At 40.4% G+C, this 19,575-nt stretch overlaps 1 protein-coding gene across 6 annotated transcripts in view; it reads left to right on the top strand.

Annotated features, from left to right (window-relative positions):
* The window catches only part of APC (APC regulator of WNT signaling pathway), a 193,452-nt gene extending 185,554 nt beyond the window's left edge, over positions 1-7,898 (top strand). For all 6 annotated transcript variants that reach the window (XM_050945539.1, XM_050945544.1, XM_050945540.1 and 3 more), the window contains one exon: positions 449-7,898. In XM_050945539.1, coding sequence (XP_050801496.1) covers positions 449-7,034 — 6,586 coding nt within the window. In that variant the 3' untranslated portion in view covers positions 7,035-7,898. The remainder of the gene's footprint in view (positions 1-448) is intronic.
* The last annotated feature ends 11,677 nt before the right edge of the window (positions 7,899-19,575 follow it).

Below are 19,575 nucleotides of genomic sequence, written 5' to 3' on the forward strand. Positions count from 1 at the left end.
GAGTCTGGCCCCCGCCCCACCTCTTCCGGGGGCCCAGAGCCACTCCCACCCACCTTGCCCAGGACCCCAGCCTCCCTGCATACTGGTAAGTCCTTTAAGTTACTTTCACCTCTGGCAGTATCAGTTTTGCTTGTTAAATGCTGAATAGTAATGTTAGCATCTCCTGCAAAGATAGGTTTTCATCCATCTGGTCAGCCAGAGGAAACCCCTGGGAAAGGACTGTTGACATAGAGGAAGGTCAGGGGGGGAGGAAATGAAGTGATAATGGCAATAGAAATTGCTTGATATTCAGACTGTAGTTTAGGAAAAGTAACACACTTTTGTGCTGCAGAAATCATATTATTATCTTGATTAAGGACAAAATTTGGCTACAGCCTTGATAGGTTTTTCTTTGTCTTGTTGAAATGCCACTTACTGATTTTTTTTTCTTTCAACTTCTTAATTCCAGGCAAATCTTGAGAGAGAACAGCTGCTTACAAACATTGTTACAGCATTTGAAGTCACACAGCTTGACAATAGTCAGTAATGCATGTGGGACCCTGTGGAACCTCTCTGCACGAAATGCAAAGGACCAGGAAGCCTTGTGGGATATGGGAGCAGTTAGCATGCTCAAAAACCTCATTCATTCAAAGCACAAAATGATAGCTATGGGCAGTGCTGCAGCTTTAAGGAACCTGATGGCAAATAGGCCTGCAAAGTATAAGGATACCAATATTATGTCTCCAGGTTCAAGCTTACCCTCTCTTCATGTTAGAAAGCAAAAGGCACTGGAAGCAGAGTTAGATGCTCAGCATTTGTCTGAGACTTTTGACAACATTGATAATTTGAGCCCCAAAACATCTCACCGTAATAAGCAGAGACATAAGCAAAATTTGTATAGCGAATATGTTTTGGATTCTAGTAGACATGATGATGGAATTTGCAGGGCCGAGAGTTTTAATACAAGTAACGTGACTGTACTTTCGCCATATTTAAATACTACAGTGTTGCCTGGCTCCTCTTCATCCAGTAGAGGAAATATAGAAAACACTCGATCTGAAAAGGACAGAAGTGTGGATAGAGAGAGAACAATGGGATTAGGCAGCTATCTCCCAGCTACAGAAAATGCTGGGAACGCCTCTAAGCGAATAGGAATGCAGATCTCTACTGCTGCAGCTCAGATTGCCAAAGTAATGGAAGAAGTAACGAATATGCATATTCCACAAGAAGACAGAAGTTCCGGATCCACAGCTGAAATGCACTGTTTGACAGAAGACAGGAATGCATTAAGAAGAACATCCACTGCCCATGCCCATTCGAACACTTATAACTTTCCTAAATCTGAGAATTCAAACAGGGCATGTCCTGTGCCTTATGCAAAAATGGAATATAAGAGAGCTTCAAATGACAGTTTAAATAGCGTCAGCAGTAGTGATGGCTATGGTAAAAGAGGTCAAATGAAACCTTCCATTGAGTCTTACTCTGAAGATGATGAAAGTAAATTTTGCAGTTATGGACAATATCCAGCTGATTTAGCTCACAAGATACATAGCGCAAATCATATGGATGACAATGATGGAGAATTGGACACTCCAATCAATTACAGTCTTAAATATTCAGATGAACAGTTGAATTCTGGAAGGCAAAGCCCCTCACAGAATGAAAGATGGGCAAGACCTAAACATATAATAGAAGATGAAATTAAACAAAATGAACAAAGGCAGTCAAGAAGTCAAAGTACGACCTATTCTGGATATACTGAAGGTGGTGATGATAATCACATGAAATACCAGTCACCTTTTGGCCAGCAAGATCCTTTCAGATCAAGAGGATCCAACAGTTCAGAACAAAACAGAGCAGGCACTACTCATGGAATGAATCAGAAAGTAAACCAGTCCTTGTGCCAGGTTGATGATTATGATGATGATAAGCCAACCAACTACAGTGAGCGTTACTCTGAGGAGGAACAACATGAAGATGAAGAAGACAGACCGACTAATTACAGTATAAAGTACAATGAAGAGGAGCACCATGTAGATCAACCTATTGATTATAGTCTGAAATACTCAACAGAAGTTCCTCCCTCTTCTCAGAAGCCATCTTTTTCTTTTTCAAAGAGTTCATCAGTACAAAGCACTAAAACTGACCACATCTCATCAAGTAGTGGGAACACATCAGCCCCTTCAGCCAGCTCAAAGAGACAGAATCAACTTCATCCAAGTGCTGCACAGAGAGGAGGGCATGCTCAGAAGCCTGCCTCCTGTAAGACTCCCTCCATCAACCAGGAAACTATACAGACATATTGTGTGGAAGATACACCAATATGTTTTTCAAGATGTAGCTCTTTGTCATCTTTGTCCTCGGCTGAAGATGAAATAGGGCGTGATCAAGCCACACGTGTAACAGATGCCAGTAACACTCTGCAGATAGCAGAACTGAAAGACAATAGTGTGACTCTGTCAACTGAAGGTGCAGTTAGTGAAGTCCCATCAACATCACAACATATTAGAACAAAATCCAATAGACTTCAGGCTTCCAGTTTATCTCCTTCTGATTCATCTAGACATAAAGCTGTTGAATTTTCTTCAGGTGCCAAGTCTCCTTCAAAAAGCGGTGCTCAGACTCCTAAAAGTCCACCAGAACATTACGTACAGGAGACTCCACTCATGTTTAGCAGATGTACTTCTGTAAGTTCCTTGGATAGTTTTGAAAGCCGTTCCATTGCTAGCTCTGTTCAAAGTGAGCCTTGCAGTGGCATGGTAAGTGGTATTATAAGCCCCAGTGATCTTCCGGATAGCCCTGGACAAACAATGCCGCCAAGTAGAAGTAAAACCCCACCTCCTGCTCAAGCAGTTCCAGTAAAGAGAGAAACAGCTAAAGGTAAAGTATCTATTGCTGAAAAGAGAGAGTCTGGTTCTAGACAAGCTGCTGTAAATGCAGCTGTTCAAAGAGTTCAGGTATTGCCAGATGCTGATACATTGTTACATTTTGCTACAGAAAGTACACCAGATGGATTTTCTTGTTCCTCCAGCCTAAGTGCTCTGAGTCTTGATGAACCATTTATACAGAAAGACGTAGAGTTAAGAATAATGCCTCCTGTTCATGAAAATGACCATGGAAATGAAACAGAATCTGAACAGCCAGAAGATACAAAGGATAACCAAGAGAAGAAAGCAGAGAAGCCTACTGAAACAGAAAAGGATATACTAGATGATTCTGATGATGATGATGATATTGAAATATTAGAAGAATGTATTATTTCTGCTATGCCAACAAAATCTTCACGCAAATCCAAAAAGCTTTCTCAAACAACAGCTTCAAAAATACCTCCTCCTGTAGCCAGGAAGCCAAGCCATTTGCCAGTATACAAACTCCTCCCTTCACAAAATAGATTGCAGTCTCAAAAGCATGTTAGTTTTACACCTGGAGATGATATGCCACGTGTGTATTGTGTTGAAGGTACACCAATAAATTTTTCAACAGCTACATCTCTGAGTGACCTCACAATAGAATCACCACCAAATGAGTTGGCCAACGTGGAGAATGTGGGTACAAAAGCAGAATCAGGTGAATTTGAAAAGAGAGATACCATTCCTACCGAAGGTAGAAGTACAGATGATGCTCAAAGAGGGAAAGACTCAACTGTGTCTACCTCAGGATTGGATGATGACAAAACAGAAGAAGGTGACATTCTTGCAGAGTGCATTAACTCTGCTATGCCAAAAGGAAAAAGCCACAAGCCTTTCAGGGTAAAAAAGATAATGGATCAGATTCAACAGGCATCAGCATCTTCATCTGTAAGTGGTAAAAATCAACCAGAAGGTGAGAAAAAGAAGCTAACATCTCCAGTAAAGCCTATGCCCCAAAGTAATGAGTACAGAGCACGCTTAAGAAAACACACAGAGCCAAAAAGTAATTTTAGTAATGAAAGAACCTATTCAGACAACAAAGATACAAAGAAACAGAACTTCAAAAATAACTCAAGAGACTTTAATGATAAACTTCCAAATAATGAGGAACGTGTAAGAGGAAGCTTTGCATTTGATTCTCCTCATCATTACACACCTATTGAGGGGACTCCTTATTGTTTTTCACGGAATGACTCACTAAGTTCACTAGACTTTGATGATGATGATGTTGACCTTTCTAGGGAGAAGGCTGAATTAAGAAAAGGAAAAGAAACTAAGGAAACAGAAACCAAAGCTTGCACTGATACAGAACAGACTTCAAATCAGCAGCCAGCTAGTAGGACACAAGGTCAAAAACATCCAACAGGCAGAAGTCATCCTAAAACTTCGATGCAGAAGCAAACCCCTTTCCCACAACCATCCAAAGATATCCCGGACAGAGGTGCAGCTACAGATGAGAAAATGCAGAATTTTGCTATCGAAAATACCCCTGTTTGTTTTTCTCGCAATTCATCTTTGAGTTCTCTCAGTGATATTGATCAAGAAAACAACAACAACAAAGAAGGTGAACCTACAAAACGAACTGAACCTCCTGATTCACAGATAGAATCAAATAGACCACAGGCTTCTGGTTATGCACCCAAATCATTTCATGTTGAAGATACACCTGTGTGTTTTTCTAGAAACAGTTCTCTTAGTTCTCTTAGTATTGACTCAGAAGATGACCTTTTGCAGGAATGCATTAGTTCTGCCATGCCTAAAAAGAAAAAGCCCTCAAGAGTCAAGAGTGAAAGTGAAAAGAATAGTTCCAGAAACATGGGTGGTATATTGGCAGAAGACCTGACACTAGATTTGAGAGATATACAGAGGCCTGATTCAGAGCATGGTTTCTCACCTGATTCAGAGAACTTTGATTGGAAAGCTATTCAAGAAGGTGCAAATTCTATAGTTAGCAGCTTACACCAAGCTGCAGCTGCTTCACTGTCTAGACAAGCTTCATCAGACTCTGATTCCATTCTTTCACTAAAATCTGGAATTTCTTTAGGGTCACCATTTCATCTTACTCCAGACCAAGAAGAAAAACCCTTTATTGGTAATAAAGGTCCAAGAATTATCAAGCCAGGGGAGAAAAGTACATTGGAAACTAAAAAAGTAGAGTCAGAAAATAAAGGAATCAAAGGAGGAAAGAAAGTGTATAAAAGTATGATTACAGGAAAAGTTCGCTCTAATTCAGAAGTTTCAAGCCAGTTGAAGCAGCCCCAGCAAACAAATATGCCTTCAATCTCACGAGGTAGGACAATGATTCACATTCCAGGAGTTCGAAATAGCTCTTCCAGTACAAGTCCAGTTTCAAAAAAAGGGCCCTCTCTCAAGAACACAGCCTCCAAAAGTCCCAATGAAGGCCAGAGTTCCACTAGTTCCCCGAGAGGAGGCAAATCATCAGTGAAATCAGAGCCAAGTCCTATAACCAGGCAGCCATCTCAACAGGGTGGGTCAAGTAAAGGACCTTCTAGGTCAGGATCTAGAGATTCCACTCCTTCTAGACCTCAACAGCAGCCATTAAGCAGACCTCTTCAGTCTCCAGGTCGAAGCTCAATTTCCCCAGGCAGAAATGGTATAAGCCCTCCTAACAAACTATCTCAGCTGCCAAGGACTTCATCTCCTAGTACAGCTTCAACTAAGTCGTCGGGTTCAGGACGAATGTCATACACATCACCAGGCAGACAGATGAGCCAGCACAATCTTGCAAAACAAACAGGGTTACCCAAAAGTGCCAGTGGTATTCCCAGAAGTGAATCTGCCTCAAAAGGTTTGAACCAAATTCTTAATAGTAGTGGCTCAAACAAAAAGGTTGAACTATCTAGAATGTCATCCACAAAATCCAGTGGAAGTGAATCTGACAGATCAGAGAGACCAGTTCTGGTGCGCCAGTCAACTTTTATTAAAGAAGCTCCAAGTCCAACTCTACGAAGGAAGTTAGAAGAGTCTGCTTCATTTGAATCTTTGTCTCCTTCTAGACCCGATTCTCCCACCCGATCCCAAATACAGACCCCAGTTTTAAGTCCATCACTTCCTGATATGTCCTTATCTTCTCATTCAACTGTACAGGCTAGTGGTTGGCGAAAATTACCTCCTACTCTTAACCCTTCTGTAGAATATAATGATGGGAGACCAGCAAAACGTCACGATATAACTCGCTCTCATTCTGAGAGTCCATCTAGACTGCCAATCAATAGATCAGGAACATGGAAGCGTGAGCACAGTAAGCACTCTTCATCGCTTCCTCGTGTTAGTACTTGGCGTAGAACTGGAAGCTCTTCTTCAATTCTGTCTGCGTCTTCGGAATCTAGTGAAAAGGCAAAAAGTGAAGATGAAAAGCAACATGGAAGTTCTTTTTCTGGACACATACAAACTAAAGAAAGTCAAGTACCGGCAAAAGGGACTTGGAGAAAGATAAAGGAAAATGAAATTCCTCAAATAATGAGTAATCCTTCTCATAATTCCTCTTCAGATGCTACAAATGGTGGTGATTCAAAATCTTTAATTTACCAGATGGCACCTGCTGTCTCTAAGACTGAGGATGTGTGGGTGAGGATTGAGGACTGCCCTATTAATAATCCTAGATCTGGACGATCACCTACTGGAAATACTCCCCCAGTTATTGACAGTGTTTTAGAGAAGGGGAATGTGAATGGTAAAGATTCTAAAGATATTCAAGGAAAACAAAATGCAGGGAATGGAAATGGTCCTGTTCGCATGATGGGTTTAGAAAATCGCCTGAATTCATTCATTCAGATAGACAGTCCAGATAAGAAGGCAACTGAAACAAAACCTGTGCTGAGTAATCCTGTTCCTGCCTCAGAGATCAATGAAAGCATTATTAATGAACGTACACCATTCAGTTCCAGCAGCTCAAGTAAACACAGTTCACCTAGTGGAGCTGTTGCAGCAAGAGTGACTCCTTTCAACTACAATCCAAGTCCACGAAAGAGCAGTGCGGACAACAGTTCTGCTCGGCCATCACAGATACCAACACCAGTAAATAACAGCACAAAGAAACGAGATTCAAAGACTGAAAATACAGACTCTAGTGGAACTCAAAGTCCTAAACGTCATTCTGGGTCTTACCTGGTGACTTCTGTTTAAATAAATTTAAAAAAACTGATGTATTATTTACAAGTGCTATGTAGAAATTTTGTTTCAAATGAAACTTTAAAAGACTGGGGATTGGGGATTTTTGTTTGTTTTTGTAAATAGGTTTGATTCTTGTAGAGGGTCCTTGTTCTGGAAGCCATATTTGATAGTATACTTTGTCTTCACTGGTAATATTTTGGAGGGATACCTGATTGATAGTTTGGAATAAAATCGCTACAAGCAAGTATATTTGTACAGTATGTTTTACATGTATTTAATTAGCATCCCATCCCATGATCCTTTAAATATTGCTTGTCTTGAAATAATGAACACTTACAGATAGAGATGATGCAACTATATTGCTGTTTCAATCATTTCTAGATTACAAACTGACTAAACTACATCAGGGAAAATTTGGTATTATTTATGCAAAAAATATACTCAGTTTTGGTATTTGTGAATCCATCTAACCCTATAATTAATCATGTGGCTGTGAAATTCACAGTAATATGGTTTCTGCTGAACAAGCTTTCCCAGCCTGCTTTTCTGCATGAATGGAAATGATGGTTCATTTTCTGAAGTAATGATTAACATTTCTGTGGTCACATAATGTGCATAGATAGCTATGGTGTAACAATTTACACTTTCTTTGTGTTCTGCAAAAAAGGAAATCTGTGTAACTGTAAAACCTTGAACAGAATTATTTTACCTGAACTAGATTTTATCTGAAAGTAGGTAGAATTTTTGCTATGCTGTAACTTGTTGTATATTCTGGTATTTGAGGTGAGATGGCTGCTCTTTTATTAATGAGACGTGGGTGATGTCTCAACAGAAACTAAAATGAACATTTCAGAATAAATTATTACTGTATGTAAATCTTGTTGTGTGTTACTTTTGTACTGCTGAAGAAATCAGTATTTCATTTTGAGATGTCACCTTAAAATATGTTGTATAATGCACTTAGACTTAAAGCCTGATCCAGCACGTCTTAGACATACCTCATGTTCTCTGGCTTCTATCCTCCATTGATATATGGTTTGTTAAAATGCATGTAAGGGTTGCAGGATCAGGCCCTAGGTCTTCTGTACTCTATTTGCAGTTGACAGACTTTCATGAATCTCAGGTGTGTAAAAAGGCTAAAGGCAGAGTATATCTAGAAGCCAAGAAGTGTAGTTGTTTCACAACTGCATAGCCAGCAATATTGTGTATTTAAAAAAAAAAAAAAAGATTTAAAAAAAAAAGTATAGTTATTTCTATATTGTTTTTTTTAAATTGGGAAAGTATGAAATTGGGAGTCTGACAACTTTTTATTCTGATTTCAAACTTCCATACATTTTGAATTTATTTGAAAAAATTAAGAGGCAGAGGGAATAAGCTCTAAGATATTAAATCTTCAGTCTCTTGGTAAAAAATCAGATTTGGTCCTGAACTATGATATTCAGTGCCTGAAGCCTTTTGAAGTCAAATGAGCTTTGGTTTAAAGTAGAGATGCTTATTGCACTGTTTCTGAAGGAAACCCTCTGATAAAATAATAGTTAAGTGCCTCTGCACAAATATATTGACATGTTTATGCACAATTGATCAAACCAGGAGTAGCAACTCAGCTTTTTTGAAACTTAGCTGGTTTTTGTTATTACAAAATCATCAATCTAACTACTGGTATCAGGATTCAGGATCTCCTGACATCAAGTGCCTTGGGGTGAGGCACTCATACAAACATGTCAGTTTAACTGTGTATGAGAGAGTTGTACTGACTATATGGCATTCATAGCCATTGCACTTGATCTACTGTTGAAATTAATCTATTTTTATCTTCAATTTTGCATATTTATGGCCTGTACCTTTTCAAAACATATGAGCCACTGCAGACAAAGCATTCCCATTAAAGTCAATCTGGGCTACACTGAAGCAGACTCCAAAAGCCCTCTATGAAGGAGAGAATGTTTTAATTTGCTATTTTGTACTTTCTCTCCCATCCCTTTTGTTTGCTGTAACATTCCTAGAGAAATCATTTATGTAGAAGTGTTGGTGGATGTAATAATAAATAATTCCCTAAATTTCAATAATATGCTAAATGTGAGGTCTCAAAATACTAGTTTTCACAATGCCTCTGTGAGATAAGTATTATTCTAATTTTTCAGATATAGAAATGAAGATACAAGGAGAAGCTAAATGACTTGCTCAAGTCACACAGGAAGTCTTAGAATAAAACCCAGAATTCCCAGTCTAGTATTTTAGCTGCAAGACCACATTTCATATCAAGGATGCAATTTTTGTGTCAGAGTCTTCTAATCAAGGAAGCTATATGAAGGCATACCACAATAGCACAGGATGTTCAGTCTACACTAGCCCAGTGTCTGATTCCTGTTAAATTAAATCTCATCCATATCAGGAAACTAATTAACATTAAATGTGTGTATATCTAAATATACACTATGTTCAGCATCCATTATCCATGGACCCAGGAAGGATTCAAGCATACATTCTGGTTTCAAGGGGTTTACTCTAGCTTCACTTCCCTTGTACAGCTCAGCTGGAGAGAAAAAAAAATTCAGAAATCAGGCTGTGGGAAGCACATCCAGATGCTAGACAAACCCCAGACTGGGGAATTTTATTGTTATGTATGTTTTACTTAATGGTAACCTGTTTTGATTTATGTTGCTGTAGGTTTTCTCTTGTTCATTACTGTTGTGTTATTTCTGCTGAGCCATTCCACTAGCTTACTAGAGATTTTAAATGGAACCCACGTTGCCAGAATTTAAGACGTGCGCAGGTGATGTTGGAAAATTAAACTTCATAGCCAAACTTGTGCAGTGAATGGGATTTGAGAATTTGTCACCTTTGCGTATGGATCTTATAAACTGCATAGAAGGGAGAACAAACTTAGTCCACAAATTAATGAATGTTTGCTTATCACATGTGGGCCATGAAACTGCAGAATATTTTGTCTGCTAAATTGACCGCTGAGTCCCTTCTTACTCATTTAGAATTTTCCTATCTAGTTTTTCCCAGATGAGAGAAAGGAAAATGGAGACAACCAAAAGGATAATGAACATATGCCTCTTGAGTTGAGACTTTATTGGCTGGTGTCTCCATGCATCTTTGCTTAACCTGATGTTTCATACCTATCTGCCATAGACTTTGAGGCAACAAAAAAAATTCAGTTTCTGCACAGTCATCCTCAACTGGTAGGTCTTCTAGAGGTAAGCAGCAGTCCAAAAATCAAGTTGGCAGAACTAATACTAAGAATCCAATTTATGGTATAGATGTTTCCCTTCCTTTTTTATTTCTTCCAGTCCTGCTTGCAAAAGCCTTTGTTGTGGTCAGAGCTGAGGTGGAGGGTCCTATCCTATTGGCAAAGCCTCACATTTATAAAGAAAAAAACATAGTAAAAGTTCCCTCTATCCTGCTACTAAAGAGAGTCTAGTTTGTGTATCCTGAGTTAATTTGTTTGTAGCCAATTTTTCAGAGAAAAAATTCCTTCCCTAGTGAAGACAATATTACCCACTGGATGGACATTCTGATGGTGAAAGATCATCTGATAGCATATCTTGTTACTTGATGCCACCATCTACTGTTTGTTCTCAGCCAGGGCTTTGATTGAACAGTCTTAAGTTCTTTAATCCTACCAGGAGACCACATCTAAAATTCCCAAGGAGAGACTCCTTCTGTAGCTGGTTTCATGTATTGTTATATGTGTGATGCCTTGCAAGATTCCATCCACTTATCTGCCAACTGTATGACTATGTTCACGGTGAGTTGTGTATTCTGAATGAAGTTATGGAGCAGTGGAGAATTGTCAGCCAATTTCAAGTTTAATGCCTTCCTGTAAGCTGAAAGGTGGTTGGGATCTTTTTGATACCAAACTACCCAAATGTGCTCAGATGCCTCATCACTGCCACCAACTCCTTTATACCGCCACAATATAACCCATCACAATGCTCACACCAAATTTCTCTGCATCATTGAAACATACAATTCCACTCCAACTTCATACTTTCTCAAGTAGTAATAACATATTACAGACTTTAAACACATCTATAAAGATTGTTAATTTAGCTATAGTCGAAGTTTAGGTTGAGATCTGAGTGGGAGATAGAGGAATTTGTGTGTATACTGTGATTTGTTGTATGTTAGAAGTACAAGGGGGTTATGGTTTTGAAGAGTCTGAGAGTGCATGTGTAATGCGGCAGTTGGTATTTAGGTTGCCTTAATTGGTGATTTTGTTGATTCTAAGTCAGGGATGGCCAACCTGTGGCTCCGGAGTCACATGAGGCTCTTCAGAAGTTAATATGCGGCTCCTTTTATAGGCACCTTCTCCGGTGCAGGAGCTAAAGGCGCCAATTTTCCAGTGTGCTGGGGGGTGGGGGGAAAGGGGCTCACTATTCAACCTCTGGCTCTGCCACGGGCCCTGTCCCCAGTCCACCCCTTCCCACTGCCACCCCTGAGCCTGCAGTGCCCTCGCTCCTCCCCCCCTCCGAGCCTCCTGCACACCACGAAACAGCTGCCGGTGGGTGGGAGTGCTGGGAGCAGGGTGGGGGAGCTGATGGGAGGCTGCTGATATATTACTATGTCTCTTTGGCAATGTACATTGGTAAAATTCTGGCTCCTTCTCAGGCTGAGATTGGCCACCCATGATTCTAGGTGATTGTGTCAGGATTTTCACTTGCAGCCTTTAACTCTTGTGAGTTAATTAAACGCAAGCGCACAGTTCATCTGTTTATTGTGAAGTCCCGAAAAAGGTCACGATGCTCTTAAGAACAAACTGTCTAGGTGAATATAAATGTGTATTGCTGATGTCCATGTTTCCTAAAGTCAACCCTGCCCTGTCCAGGTTCAGTCCACACGATGTGCTGCCACCTTATAGAAGATGATGGGTAATCTCCTCTCAAACAGATTTGCAGAGATCTAGTTTGGTCTGTTATAATTTCCAAACCATGCTGAATGTAGGTACTTATGCCTCTGCAGCATTCGGGGGAACTGTTCCCTGCTTGACAAAGAATCCTTTTACTTGTGGCTGTGGGATTGCTATAAGGATCCCAGGAAGACCCAGCGAGAGCCTGTGAAATTGGCTCCTATGCAGAGGACCAGCACAATATTTATACACCAAGCAACTCTCAAACCCTATTTTGAGATTTTTAATGGGATTTATGTGCTGCATAAGCTTTATGCTGGCTCTCTGCACACAGACAAGTTTCAACTTCAGAGAACATTTTTCCATCCAAAAATGTTTTCTTTAATAAGCTCCATCCACAACAACCTCTCCTTCGGTTTTCATGTTTTGCTTCTGCTTTAGACTCATTCTTGTTGATGTCCTACCTCCGTAATGTATCCTTCCTTCAACAATATTTGAGTGTATTTTGTTTAACATTCTAATTCTGGATTTAGTCTTGCTATGCAAAAGTTATTATATAAAACAGTATTATATAAAATTTCTTTTGATTGCACATTGTCAGAGCAGAACTTTTTTCTTTTCTAGCATTTACTTAGGTTCAGGTGTCTGTCTCCTTTGTCAGTATTATCATTTAATTGCAAAGGCAGTTGCTGATGAGGCACTTAGGAGATGCCAGAGGATAACTGAATTGATGTTGTGACAGGACCAAGTAAATCTAGACCATCCCTGACAGGTGTTTGTCCAACCAGGTTTTAAAATTTCCAATGATGGGGATTCCACAACTTCCCTTGGAACCCTGTTCCAGAGCTTAACTACCTCTACAGTTAGAAAGTTTTTTCCTAATAGCTACCTTAAATCTCCTTTGCTGTGGATTAAGCCCAGTACTTCTTGTTCTACTGGCAGGTCCTCCCTCAGTCTTCTTTTCTCAAGACTAAACTTGCCCAGTTTTTTAAATCTTTCCTCATAGGTCAGGTTTTCTAAACCTAGTATTATTTTTGTACCTCTCCTCTGGACTATCTCCAATTTGTCCCCATCTTTCCTAAAGTGTGGCACACAAAATTGGACACAGTACTCCAGCTGGGGCCTCACCAGTGCTAAACAGAACGGGACAATTATCTCCTATGTCCTCCATATTGCACTCCTGCTAATACACCCTAGAATGATGATATCCTTTTTCATAGTTGAATCACATTGTTGACTTGTATTCAATTTGTGATCCACTATAACCCGCAGAGATCCCTTTCAGCAGTACTAGATATTTATTTACCGTTTTGTAGTTGTGTGTTTGATTTTTGCTGCTTAAGTGAATTACTTTGCACTTGTCTTTACTGAATTTTGTCTTGTTGGATTCAGACCAATTCTCCAATTTGTCAAGGTGGTTTTGAATTCTAATCCTGCCCTCCAAAGTGCTTGTAACCCCTGTGAGTGTGGTGTCCTCTGAAAATTTTATAAGCATACTCTCCACTCCATTATCCAAGTCATTAATGAAAATATTGAATAATTCTGGACCCAAGACTGACACCTGCAGTACACCATTAGATATGCCCTCCCAGTTTGACAGAGAACAATAGAACTACACTCTAACTACAGTTCTGCAACCAGTTGTGCCCTCCCCCTTATAGTATTTTCATCTAGACCACATTTCTCTAGTTTGCTTATGAGAATGTCATGTGGGACTGTGTCAGAAGTCTTACTAAAATCAATATATATCACATCTACTGCTTTCCTTCTATCCACTAGGCTAGTAAGCCTGTTGAAGAAGGAAATTAGGTTCGTTTGCCATGATTTGTTCTTGACAAATCCATGTTGGCTATTCCTTATAACAGCTGTCCTCCAGGTGCTTACAACCTGATTATTCAATAATTTGTTCCAGTATTTTTCCAGGTATTGAAGTTAAGATGCCTGGTCTATAATTCCCTGGGTTCTTTTTAATCCCCTCTTTAAAGATAGGTACTGTTTCCCTTTCTCCAGTGTTGTGGGACCTCACCTGTCCTCTTAACAGTTCTCAAAGATAATTTATAACAGTTCTGAAATTGTTCCAGCTATTTCCTTAAGTACCATAGGATGAATTTAATCAGGCCCCACCAACTTAAATACATCTAATGTATCTAAATAGTCTTTACCCTGTTCTTTCCCTGCTTTGGCCTGCATTCCTTCTCCCGTGTTATTAATATTGTGTTGCGTATCAGTTCACAATTAACTTTTAGAGAACACTGAAGCAAAACAGGCATTAAATACCTCAGGTTTTTTTATGTCATCAGTTATTAGCGCTCCATCCCCGCTAAGTAAAATTTGAAAATTCTAGGGCTATTCCTAGGCTTATTTATGGGAAGGAGATGTGGTACAGAGATTAATTTTAGGGCTACATTGTACTGGTGGACAGTGGAAGGTTTTCTGTTGTGTGACAAAAAAGTGAGATGTGTAAAGACAGTTTCCTGAATTGCAGAAGTGGGGAGGGTATGGGACGGCTTTGGCGTAAAATGTGTATGTGTAAAATAAGAGACAAGAGTTTTGTGTAACTGGCTTGTCAACATGGGGAGAATTGGAGGAGAGTCTGTGGAGGTGAAATAGATGCTTACTCTATTTGGGAGGCTGATGCATATAGTGTTTTGAGTGGGACATAGTGGAGGTATATGGCTCAATGTCCCTACTAAAGTTGTATTGCATGCAGATGTAAGTGCTTTATGCATCTGGGTGGAGCGTATGCAGGGATACACAGGGTATCTTACCTCCTGCATTCACGCACATTTTCTATGTAAGACATTTCTGTAATTCTCATCACTGAAGTACCTCAGTTCTGAACTAAATTCACCTTTGTGCAGATGGCAAGCAGAAATAGTCTATACAATACTTAAGTCCCTATCCAAGCCCTCAAAATAGGACCTGAGTGGGATTTTTAGTTCATGGACCTTGTTACCCTGCTACACAAGTGAAATTTACTCTGTGAAATTTACTTTATACTACAATCTCCACAACACCAGTCTGTAAGCAGTCAACATTTTAAAAGGCAATTAGCAACATAGAGTAAAAGATATCATTTATTGTTGCGTACCTACCAACAATGCATATTCTGTACTGCAGAGTTTGTCCTGTCACTTTACATTTCTATAATGACAACACTTGCCTGCTGCTTTGACTGTATCTCCCATCTTCAGTCAATGTCTGCATTATCTTCCCGTTTTTTGTATAAATTTCAAGCTTCTGCTCATTTCAAATCACTCTCACCCAACTGCGCCTAGATCTACACAAGCATTTTTCTCCTTTACACGCAAGATTTTCCCAAATACTCAATTTAATGACATTGTCCACTTCCAATTTAGTTCATTATTTGATGCAGCACTTGGGACAGCTTCTCACTTAATATCTCCAGCTCCTACCTCTTTTCTTTTAGCCTCACCCACCTCCCCATTCTGTGAAGGACTGCAACACTTCAGTGGGGCCAGATCATGGGTGAAATCCTGGCCCCATTGAAGTAAATGGCAAAACTTCAATGGGGCCAGGATTTCACTTAACATATCACTCCTATGTGATTTGTATTATATACAGCTTTGGAGAATCTCAGGCACTAGCCTTGCTGAAAATATTACCCCCTTTTTTAATGTCATTGTTCTAAATTTTATAAGCATTTAAAAATGGAACAGAATTGAGAAGTCCTACAGCTCACTAGAATCTTGACTACTGTACTTTTCCTCTTCCTGATGTCTTTAATAGTGACAAAAGAATGCATGCCTGGCTGAGTGAGTGGCTAACTCCATGCTGACATTGGGTACTACAAGCAAATTTGATAGATCCTCAATTGAAATACACTATATATTGTAAAGTTACTACTTCATCCTTCTCAGTGCCCTACCACTTCCACATCTAGTTTTATGTAGACATGACACACAGAATAATTTCATGAGTTTGTAAAAATCTGTGCAACCTGCATATCCTTGGTGTAAAGACAAGGAATTAATTAGGAATTGTGTAAGTTTGCTTAATATTCAGGCATATGTAGGTACAGTATGCAAGAGCAATTACATCTTAGCTTTATATTGCTTTTTAAAAGATGCACACGCTGTAACTTCAGTGCTTAATTGTTGAGTTTCTGATGTTAGGGGCACTGGACAGTTGGAGAATGCATATTGCTATAGCATGCCTGATCTAATCTTTTTTGTGACCTACTTTTGTCTCTGAATTCTGCAGGCCATAAATATGCAGAATTCAAGATATAAATAAATTACTTTTGACACTAGAACAAGTGCAGTGACTGTGGATGCAAGATACTCAGTGAAGTCATTTTATAAGAATGGTGGGAATTAAATTGACATGCTTGTGTGAACAATTCACCTCAGGCACTTAGTTTCAGGAACCCTGGCACCAATAAGTTAGAATGGTGCATAATAATGGGAGCCAACTGACCTGTAGAAAAGCTGAGATGCTAGCCCTGGTGGGGTAGGTCATGTGCAGAACATAATTCAATTTAAAAGTATATAAACTCAGTAATATTTGTTTAGAGAAAGCTGTCATTTTGTTTTCCAACTGAAATAATGACACATTTAATCTCTGTACCATTAACACACACACACATTTTCATATAGGATTAACAGCTTGCAGTGGTGTTTTAAAAGCAGTACAAATGTGTACCATGCAGAAAGACCACCTCTTAATACTCTTTATGCTGGTGTTAATATGCTAATTCCACCATTCACAGGAAAAAACAAGTGTGTAAACTACCAAATGCTACAACATAAAAAAAGGCAGTTTGACAAAAGTGTGGCTTAATTTAAGTGTTGGAGTACTGCAGTAAATGGATATTTTACAAAGACATCATCAGGTTTATTTCTTTCCTAGTTGCCTTATATTCATATTGAATGGGAGAAGAACAGAACCCTGCAGCCCTTTCATTTCATCAGAGGTGAGGAGTATGACCAGTGGTCCATAATTATCTACTGGGCCCTCTCAAACAGGAGCTAAACCAATCTGAAATGATCCAAAGAGCTCTTGCTAGGGACCATAATCACATCGATATCTCATGATCAGCAGTATCAAAGGCACCTGAGAGATCTAATACAATCAGGAGAAGGGGTGAGCAGGGGCCTCGGGCTGGCCCGGTGTGGACAGGAGGCAGTAAGAGCTCAGGGCAGTGGCTTGCATGGGGGGCCCTCAGGCTGGCTCCATGTGGTTTTTCCTTTGGGAAAATATGGTCACCCTAATCAACAGCCAACCCAGGTGAGGGAATTCTTCTTTCTTCTGCTTACCTCTCAGTACAGCCCTTATAGCTCTTTAACCTCTCTTACTCTAGTGGGTTTTTTGAGGTCCTTTTTAATTTGTACACCTCCATCTGTAAGTGAAAGCTTCTGATCACTAACCATGAATTTAAAAGGAAAGTATGACAATCAGAGAACTCTACAGAATAAGATTAATATTTTCATTAATACATTTAGTTTAAAACATTTCACTGTTAGTCATTTGGAGCCTGACCAAAGCCCATTGAATTAATGGGTTCCTTTCCACTGACTTCACTGGGCTTTGGATCAGTCCCCTTAGCAAACAGTAACCTAGGCACTTTTTTGGTTTATATTCTCAGCTTGGGACAACGAATGTGTAACTTAAATTACAACACTGATTCCTTCTGACTCATAATGTGATGTAGTGCTGAATAATATATGCCTTACATATAGGCTTGGCAGAATTTGATTTTTTTGTTATAATTTTGACAGATAACATCAATTTAAGCATTTTTCTATTTTTATTGATTTAAATTCACAGTTGCACAAAATTACGTGGTTTAAGCATTTTTTAATGTTCAAAACTTTCAGTTACTGGAAATTGGGGGAGGAGAGGAGGGATTCTGAAAATAATTATAGTAAACTCGATTCAAAAAGTTAACGCTTTTATAATGGTTAACTGTAAACATCACGTCAAAATATACAAAGTATGTATCCTTAAATCAAACTGATGTCTTAAGCTGCATTTGTTATTTTCCTATATGTACCTTTTGATTATCAAAATATTTTATCATTTTGAGGTATGGTGAAATTGACATTTATTGATAATCTAGTCCTTCCAAACCCATACTACCCCCTACTGTGGATTTGTCGTGCTCTCTCTCTCACACACACAGTTTTGTACTTATCAGGCAATTAAGTGAGAAAAATAGAAGGGGTTAGAGATCTAGTCTGTCTTAAGAGGTATGGGGAATCACAGTGTAAGTCACGTAAATAATTATGTTGCAAGCCTCTTTAAATTTAATTATTGAATTGGATGATCACAGAAACACTTCACCACCACCACCCCTCCCACAACTTCAAAAAACCAGGGATGTGGATACAGAATTAGCACTGTCAGAGGTTTCTGTGGTTGTAGCATCACCACTCTTGCAGAGACTAGCAGGCATGCCTGTACTTTTAGTGTCAACATTGCATGTGTTTAATAAAATAGTTGGTTATATTATACAATAAGGTCCATCCACCTATTTACTCCAGAATATAACAGATTTTGCATATACTGAAGCTCTACCCTATAGGCAACTTCTGCCACACAATGCTCAACTGTGAGCAGAATTCAGTGCTGACCCAGTGATACTCAAACCCAACTACCCACAAACTAAACCCTATCCATACAAAAGTAAGATGCTGGCAACAGTGCCCTACCAGCTAGTTCCCTGTCCCTCGTGTGCACTTTGATCAGCAGGAGTCCTGCCATAAATTATCAGCGTATTATGCCACGGACTAATGGGAGTGGAAGCTGGTCCAGGATTGCCGACCGCAGGCTTTCAAAAATCATGAGTCAGCCCCCGACGGACACATCAGATTATGTGACATGCCATGTGATTTTCACAAAGGCTGGGAGCTCTGTATTTGCCAGCTGGGCTTTGAACTTTGGGTTTCACGCTTTGAAGCTTGAGTCTGTAATGGCAGCAAACTATTTCAATGGAAGCGTTTGTGGTGAACCATCTGCCAGCATGACCTGGGGTTCCAACCTGACTCTGTACTAGAAGGGCCGGCTTTAGGCCTATTCCACCAATTCCCCTGAATCAGGCCCTCGCGCCCACTGAGAATCCCTTTCCCGGCTAGAGGCACCTTTTTAATTTTTACTCACCTGGCAGCGCTCTGGGTCTTCGGCGGCGGGTCCTTCGCTTGCTCTGAGTCTTCGGTGGCACTTCGGCAGCAGGTCCTTCAGTGCTGCCAAAGACCTGGAGTGAGCGAAGGACCTGCCGCTGAAGCGCTGCCGAAGACTCGGCCCGCTGCCCGGTGAGTAGAAGTCCCACATGTTTTTTTACATGTGTGTTTTTTATTCATCCCTGTTGGGGCCCCACACTGCCTACAGCCAGCCCTGCGTACTAGAGCAACGCCGGCTGCTCCCCGCCCTGTGCTGTCGGGTGGAGGGCATCGCAGTTCCCTCCATCCATCCCCACGCAGAGGCTCAGACGCTGCTTTGCCGGGGAGCCTGAACACAGCCCGGCCGCCTGCGGACAGAGCAGCGAGGGCCCAAGCGCAGCGCCCCCCGCGCTACGGAGACCTAAGCGGGCTCCAGCGTCCTGGGCCGGGAGCGCTGCAACGATGGAGGTAACACCCCGCCCACGGCGCGCTGCTGACTCAGGGCGCGTGCGCCTGCAGGAGGCTGTTCGCCCGGCCTCCCGATTCAAATGTCGCGAGAGTTAAAGAGCACGACCCA

This window comes from Gopherus flavomarginatus, chromosome 3, assembly GCF_025201925.1.
Source record: "Gopherus flavomarginatus isolate rGopFla2 chromosome 3, rGopFla2.mat.asm, whole genome shotgun sequence".
NCBI lineage: Eukaryota > Metazoa > Chordata > Testudines > Testudinidae > Gopherus > Gopherus flavomarginatus.